General features: G+C 50.0%; 1 protein-coding gene across 2 annotated transcripts; it reads left to right on the top strand.

Moving 5' to 3' along the window:
• The first annotated feature begins 5,236 nt into the window (after nucleotides 1-5,236).
• LOC109770539 (probable lactoylglutathione lyase, chloroplastic) lies at nucleotides 5,237-7,970 on the top strand. Of its 2 annotated transcripts, XM_020329248.4 has the most exons (10): nucleotides 5,237-5,415; nucleotides 5,771-5,921; nucleotides 6,042-6,225; nucleotides 6,314-6,438; nucleotides 6,559-6,623; nucleotides 6,760-6,972; nucleotides 7,066-7,113; nucleotides 7,272-7,379; nucleotides 7,476-7,616; nucleotides 7,695-7,970. In XM_020329248.4, the coding sequence occupies exons 2-10, from the start codon at nucleotides 5,861-5,863 to the stop codon at nucleotides 7,749-7,751; spliced, it is 1,002 nt and encodes a 333-aa protein (XP_020184837.1). In that variant the 5' UTR covers nucleotides 5,237-5,415; nucleotides 5,771-5,860; the 3' UTR covers nucleotides 7,752-7,970. The 2 variants fall into 2 exon arrangements, with proteins under 2 accessions (XP_020184837.1, XP_073354449.1); XM_073498348.1 differs by having other exon boundaries at nucleotides 7,476-7,970.
• The last annotated feature ends 326 nt before the right edge of the window (nucleotides 7,971-8,296 follow it).

Raw genomic sequence — 8,296 nt, 5'->3', positions numbered from 1 at the left:
GCCCGCCTCCATAGTGTATAGCAAGTCCTAAAATGGTACTTATGTGATTTTTAATACCAACCATTAAGGAGCCAATGTAGGTATTAGTGGTACATGTACTCCCTCCGTTTCTTTTTAGTCCGCATATAAGGTTTGGTCAAAGTCAAGCTTTGTAGAGTTTGACTAACTTTATATTAAAAAATATAAACATTCACAATATGAAATCAATATTATCAGATGCACCATTAAACGTATGTTCATACTATATAGTTTTAGTATTGTAGATGTTCATATTTTTTTATATAAATTTGGTCAAACTTTGTGCAGTTTGACGTTGACCAAATCTTATATGCGAAGAGCGGAGTAAAAAGAAACGGAGGGAGTATGTATGATTTGACTGGTTTTTAAACACCATGGCATAGTGATAGCACTATATCCATAAATTAATTTGGAAATGTTGCAAGGAAATCTGAAGTCATAGATATCCTTTTGCATCAAAGAAAAGGTATTGCCCATGAGAACATTTCTCGTTTACAATACAACCTGAGCAACATTTTAGACAAGATTACTTTCTTAGGGACTAAGCCAACTGGCCAATAAAAGGGGGAGCATATATCGTCTATCAGTTAACCGGAGAATAAGCAATTTATATTCTAGCCCATTTCTTCCTTGCCCTTGAGGTGTGGTTACCAACAAGTTGCCACAATGCCTTGGGTCTAGTATTACCTCAAATCATGCTCAAATAACCCACATTACTCGTCCATGTGACATATAACAAGAGTCGAAATGATAACCGCGACATTGGAAAACAATTCTTATGCAATGGCAATAATAAGTAATATAACATGCAAACAACTAATTGTTGCAACAAAGTGTACCATGATACAACATGCCCTCACTGGTATGTGGGTTGACCACTATTTACTCCACAAAAGTAGTAAATCAGTGCATTCTATCAATATATAAACACAGCTTCCCTGGTTCACCATATATTCCAAAATAACACAACCTTGAACCAAATTGTTCAAGCATTCCAAAGTGCATAAGCAGTTATAAGAATATCAACAAAATAAGTTGGATGCAGCTTGACACCAACAAAGAGAGATATATCATATGTCTACTTCATCTAGCTATTGTAAAACAATGGTGCATTATAGGGCTTTTGATTGCTGTGATACATGTTAGATTTGTGGTCATGGTCCTCACTAAAATCAGTTCTTGTTTTTTGTTCATCTGATTTATGTACATTATAAATGGGATGGCATGGGAGGAATTCAATAAGCATAGAGGTTTATGAAGAATTGCGTACATAAGCATAGAGAACGGAGCAAGCATTTGATTTACCGAACAAATAAGTAAGGAGAAAATTATTATATGAAATACAGTGTACGCCATAATATAGCTCTATAGCAGAGACCTGACACGACTCATATATTTACATGTTGCTTGCATTATTCATGTATTGTGATGATTTCTTTCCCAAAAAACGACTTATTAGAGCAACTCTAGCAGAGTCGCCACAGCGAAACGATTGGCGTTATAACCGCTAGTATACCGATTTTGTCCGAAAAGGCCACTCTAGCAAAGTCGTCATCTGGCTCCGGATCGCCAAAATTCATGGAGGATGGTCCATATTGAGCCCCCGAGCCTCCATATTTGGAGGTTGTGGGCGTTGGTTTGAAGCACTCCATCCGCCAACCGCTTGCACGGAAAGGAAGCTTCACCTCCATCCTCAACCTCCCGTGCAGCCCACCTCCTCTCCTTCCCCTTTCCTCTACCTCCTGACCACCGCAATTGGCACCCTGCATCGAAATCGCTACCCGGCGGCACATAATTGGCACCCTACTGTGGAATCGGTACCCCATCATCTGCTGCGATTCTCTTGTTGATTTTCGCAGCCTCGCTGGGTACCTCGGCTGCCTCAGGGAGTAAGGTGTTAACGTAAATATCTCCAAAGAACATAAATATCCCTCATGAGCATAAAAATGTCCGATGTCGTGCTCGTTGTGATGTGGCTCTTCGATGTCGACCCAGAGATCCCCAACGCCGTCCTTGCCAAGTGCTTCCAGGTGGACGACGAGATCATTAAGCTCCTCAAGTCCACTTCTAGTATGAGTTGACAACTGCATACATATATATTGCACGAACCTCACGGTCGAAGTCGATGACTGTTGTTAGCTAGATTGATTTATTATTATACATTATACACCAGTAAATACAGACACAAAAAGTTTTCACCATTTCAGGTATATTTTGATTGGATATTATATGCGTCGATAAGATTAAGTTAAAATTCAACTTTAAGCTCCTATATTTGTGCTCGATTGACACCAAGAAACACACAAAGACATCCAGTTATTCACTTGTTTTCCTTTCCCGCTCGTGAAGTGGCGACTAGGGCGAAGCAATCATCCCCTCCTAGCTCCGTCGATGAGCCCGTGGATTCGTCTAGCCTTTGCCCGTCGCTAGTTTTGACGACGATAGTGGCCGTTCGGTTGTGGAAGGACCTCGATATAAAATTTATTGTGTATGGGATGCTTTATACTTCTGGTCCCTTTTGCAAAATAAAGTTGATAAAGTTTTTATAAGAAATGCTGAACCAAAAATCACGTAAAGTTTGGTAAATTAAGTGAAGGGGCAGGTGGTGGGGGTCGATACCGCAAGAAAAGGAGGGGAGAATTGGAAGAAACCACGACCACATTATCTATCGAGATGAAATAGGCCTGGACTGCCGGCAGTCGACAAAACCACACCAACAAAGAGTAGCCATGCGGAAACAAGGCCCCATGGAGGGGGAAATCGGTAGCTCAAAAAATGGGAAGGGGGAAATTGGAGAAACCGGCACAACATGACTGCATTATTTATCTTCCCTTTTTTAGCACGTCTGCACTATTTTTATCTAGCTATCTAGCTATAACTATAAATAAGCCTGGAGCGCCGCCAGACGACACGAGCACGTCGAGAGGAATAGCCATTTCAAACATGGCCCTATATGTAAGGGAAAATCGGTAAAAAAGAAACGACAAAATCAGGCCAAACCAGTACAACATGACTTTTCGAGTTTTTTTAGGGGACTTATCGAGCTATAATAATAGGCCTGGAGGACCCATGGAGGAGGATGCACCAAGAATCAATCCCGGTTCCCGGTCCAGCTTAACAGCCCTCTAATCTAAAAGGCCCAATAGTCCAAATTGCATACGATCTCCTCCCTCGTATATATATGTAAAAATAAGTTGCTGTAACCCAATCGGAAGCCGACAGATCGCTGCTCCGGAACGCCTCGTGCCGCCTCCTTCTTCGTCTGGCACGGCAGCTCACCATACAAATCCCCCCGATTTGTCCTCACAGAGACCCGCCCTAATCGTCCGATCTGTTTCAATTCAAGGTCGCGCCATGGCTGCCGCCCCCTTCCCGAACTGGCTGATGCTGGAGCGCTTCGTCTTCCGCAGGGACGACAAGGGCTCTTTTCCAGACAAGACCAAGGCGCCCATCCGGGCGTCCGGCACCACCTCCTGGAACGCTCGCTTCCGCATCGCCTTGTGCCTCGCCGAGCCCCCGCTCTCCTCCCGCCTCTACGCCCGGCTGCCGCGTTTTCCGGATCCCAGGAAGCACATCCCGTTGGCCAGCCGCGCGCGCTCCTCCTCGAGCTGGAGCGCCTCCGCGTCACGTTGGAGCATGGCCTCGTAGCGCATCTGCGCCTCGCCGTCGGCCTGCTCCTGGCGAGCCAGTGCTCCTTCCAGTGCTCGAGGTGGGCCGCCTCCTGCTCCGGCGTCGCGACGAAGTGGACGGGAGGCGCGCTCACCCACTCGCGGTACTGGCCCGTCCACGAGGAGGCCTCCTCCGGCCAAGTGGGTGTAGGCGGGGAGCGCTTACGCGCCGGCTCCGGCTTGAGCTGGACGGGCGGTGGCGGCACGAAGAGCGAGGTGTGGACGGAGTCCCCTCACCGCCGATAGGGCAAGGGCTTGCTCCATCCCATCCCAGTGCGCGTCCTCCTCGAGGCGGCTAGCCTTCAGCGCGTGCTGCAGGGCCTCCTCGAGGGCGGCTTGGTACTCCGCCTCCGGCTCCATGTCCTCCGGGTCTACCTGCGGGGTCGGCGGTGGGAACAGCGGCGGGACGACGTCGACACCCGAGCGCCGTTGCTCCTCGTGTTCGAGGGCGAACCACGCCTCCCAGTTGGGGGAGTCGGCGTCGTACTCTGGCAGCCGACGCTGCTCCGGCGTGAGCTGCGCGCGGCGCCTGCGCACCTCGTCGTCGTGCGCCCGCTAGCTACGCAGAACCGCCGGCACCGAGATCCGCTGTGGATCCAGATGCCAATGGTGCGGCAGCGTGACATCGGGGTACGACAGTGGCTGCTTGTACTCCCAGTGCCACCGCGCTTGGTGCACCGGGATGTGCAGGCGCCGGCGACCAGGGCGGAAACGCGGCGCCGCCGGAGAAGGAGGGGGAAGGGGAGCACGGGAGGACGAGGCGCCGGGGGTGCCCTTGCCCTTGTCTTTGCCATTGCTGCTGCCGAAGAGGCCCATGGCCGCGCTAGGGTTTGCGGTCGCCGACGAGGAAGCAAAGGGAGTGGTGGGGGCCAGATGTGGACGGGAGAAGTGGATGAGGCCGACCCCGCCGCACGCGTGGTTCAAAAAGGACGCTTCCACTGGCTGGCGCGTGAGCCCGCTGTCGGTGGTCGTCATAAATAAGACGGCCGGTGGCGGTTGGGTGGCCGCTAGGTGGGCACGCGGCGGACGGCGAGGAGACGTGCGGCGCGTCCGCGCCGACGCATTCCAGGCGCAATTTTGGGCTGGAAATGGGTCGGCGCGGACGCCAGACGGACACGATTTGAGTTTGGGTCGGCGCGTTGGGCCTCCACTTTTATCCGCGCCGACCCAAACGGACGCGGGCGGACGAAATGGGTCGCCCCATTGGAGTTGCTCTAAGACCTCTGTATCTAAAGGATTCTCGCAACCCGACTTCCGTTGCAAAAGTGAAGGAAGACGTTCGGCCGCGAGATTGCACTAGATCCGATGGCTTGCGACCCGGCCGATCTTTTAAAAACATCCGCCGACTGACGTGTAGCACGTCCTTTATATATAATTAATGAGGCGAGGCAAATTTGAAAAGAAAAAAGAAGTAGGCGGGCACACATGTGAGAAGGGGCCTATATCGCACTAGAAGGATACAGACGGATCCGGCAGGGCCACCACCGTCTTGCCGCGGCCGTGTAATCGTACACGTCGACGCGGGCCGGCAAGTCGGCAAAGGGCGGGCAGGTAGATATTTTGGGTGCCCTCCCCCTGCCCTACGTGCACCCAGTCCCACCCTGCCTCCTTTCGGCACCCACCTGTTGTCGTTGTTGTTGCTAGCCTTCCTTGATCTTCCCACACTCACAACACCCTCCTTCCTCCCCCACGCCGACTCCAACCAGCTCCCTCCTCCCGCTCGCCGCAGGTCAGCTCCCCTCTCCCCTCCCCGTCCCGCGCCAATCTGTGCGGCGCTCCCGCCCGCTATCCCGCTTGACCCGGTCCTCCGCCGCTAGCTTGCGTTCTCATAAGTTTTTACTCTCGTGAGCCTGTACAAGGTTCGCCGCGGCGCTAGTGCCGCTTGTGGTTTTCGAGCTTTTCAGCTTTTTTTGTTAGCCGGCGAGGTATGATCCAGTCCTCACTGGTCTGGTTAGCCTATGCTGCTCGACTGCTCGTTGGTTTCGAGATGTGATGGGTGGGCCCCGCCTGCTAGAGCCGACTAGCATGTTCAACATTTTTTTAACAGAAAAATATACCTTAATTAATACTGTACATAAAAACAGGGGAAATTGGGCGATAGCAAGAAAGCGCCAGCCACGACAGCGCACGGCGCGCAAGCACACCGGACGGCCCAGCGTCACGCGCCGACGACGATGAGGGTCAGCCGTGGCCCCGTCGCGTGTGCCGCCCTCATGCTCCTCTCCACCGCTGCAGGTGAGCTCATGTGTTCCTTCCTCCATTTCAGCAGGCCCGAACAGCAAAAAAAAAAAAAAAAGAGCGTTGCGTTGCATTTGGTTGATTCCGTTCATTCCTTGCTGCTTCTTCATCCAACAGCTCTGCGGTCGGAGCCGATCAGGCTGAGCAGGAGCGGCGCGCCCAAGCTCCGCGCCTCGGCGGGCGCCGCGCACGCTAATGCCACCTTCTGTAGCAAAGAGGAGGCATTCGCCTGGGCCAAGAAGGACCACCGGAGGCTCCTCCACGTCGTCTACCGCGTCGGCGACATCGACAGGACCATCAAGTCAGTCGGCCGGCCGTAGTACCCGCGATGCACCACCGGTGTGATGTCGTTTTTTACCGGAGGATTCTGACGGGGCCAATGAATGCAGGTTCTACACCGAATGCCTGGGCATGAAGCTGCTGAGGAAGCGTGACATACCCGAAGAGAAGTACACCAATGCTTTCCTCGGATACGGCCGCGAGGACGCCCATTTCGTCGTTGAGCTCACATACAGTTAGTTCTTACTTAGATGCCGTGTCGTACAGTATAAGCACTTTTTTCCCGATAAAGAAGCACATTCTTACTGTAAGTTTATTATCGTTGCTGACGTCGATCGTGGCGATTCGTCTGCAGACTACGGGGTTGACAAGTATGATATTGGAGCGGGGTTCGGTCATTTCGGCATCGCAACCGATGATGTAAGGCACCATTTCACAAGTCTTTGCAATTGTGTTGTGACAAGTATGGTGCTCTGTTTTTCTTTTGAGAATCAAGTATGGTGCTCTGTTAACACTAATGTAACGTGCCTTGGACCTTTATGATTGGTCACAACAGGTGGCCAAAACGGTTGAAATCATAAGAGCAAAGGGAGGCAAGGTGACAAGGGAGTATGGCACTGTCAAGGGTGGCAAGACCGTGACCGCGTTCATCGAAGACCCCGATGGCTACAAGTTTGAGATCCTTGACAGGCCAGGGACTCGAGAGCCACTATGCCAGGTGATGCTTCGTGTCGGCGACCTCGACCGAGCCATAAGCTTCTATGAGAAGGTAGGCAGCTAAAAATGCTTGTTGTTCATGGCAGTTCAACGGCTTAATGTATCTCAGTGATCACCAGAGTGACTTATTGTCGCAAAATTGTAGGCTTATGGTATGGAACTGCTCCGAAAGCAAGATAACCCTCGAAACAAGGTGATCACTCTGCTCAATCTACTACTCCCTCCAATCCAAATTAATTGTCGTTGATATAACTTTATACTAAAAGAATATACTAAATCAGCAACAATTAATATGGATCGGATGGAGTATCTAATTTCTTGTAAAGCGTGATGTATTAAACTCTGATGCAGTATACGGTGGCGTTGATGGGGTATGGGCCCGAAGACCGGAATGCAGTTGTGGAGCTGACCTACAAGTACGGTGTCGCTAAATATGACAAGGGGAATGCCTATGGTCAGGTATGGATGGATAAACTCCATTGCCTTTGCAATTCGTAGATGATTGGAACCATTGTTGTTGTGTCGCTAAGCTCTCGATATGTTGGTTTTTAACAGATAGCGATAGGCACCGACAATGTCTACAAGACCGCCGAGGTGGTGAAGCTGTCCGGAGGGCAAGTGGTGCGGGAGCCGGGTCCCTTGCCAGGGATCGGCACCAAGATCACATCTGTGCTTGACCCTGATGGGTGGAAAACGGTATTACCTTGCTCCCATCATGCTAGTTCAATTATTGCTCACCGAGCCGAGACTCAAATATGTCTATGTGGCATGCAGGTATTTGTTGACAACATTGACTTCGCCAAAGAATTGGGTAGTCATGCACACCATTGACTTTGCTGAAGAACTGTAAACGTCGACTCTTCGATTTTTACCATCGACGTAAACATGAGTGCACATGCTTTGGGAGAAATTTTAATATTTGAGTAACAACAAATGGGGGAGAGAGCACCGAGAACCAACTCTGATTCTATGGATGCCATTTCCCTTGCAGAAGTTGAGTTTTGATGGGTTTTGAGCATGTTTGAAATGCAAATTCAAAACATTGCAGTTTGTCCGGACCGTAAAAATATATGATATGATCCATAATCAAGAAAAAATTAATATGGTCCTTCGTGAATCTATAGGAACTCCTAAACAGTACTTACATTGTGATTGTAATACCGGCATTTAAACAATCGATGTAGGTAATTATATGGTACATGTGTGTATGATTTGACATTTTTTTAAGGAACACGATGCAGCACTGATAGCACTGTCTCCATGAAATGAGCAACCCAAATTTGGAAATGTTGCAAAGAAATTTGAAGTCGTCGGACTGCTTTATATATCCATGTAGATGTATGTAGTCGCACTCGTCGTCATAGATATAGTTTTTT

The sequence above is a fragment of the Aegilops tauschii genome, chromosome 5 (assembly GCF_002575655.3).
Source record: "Aegilops tauschii subsp. strangulata cultivar AL8/78 chromosome 5, Aet v6.0, whole genome shotgun sequence".
Taxonomy (NCBI): Eukaryota; Viridiplantae; Streptophyta; class Magnoliopsida; order Poales; family Poaceae; genus Aegilops; species Aegilops tauschii.
This window is presented reverse-complemented; position numbering and strand designations above follow the sequence as displayed.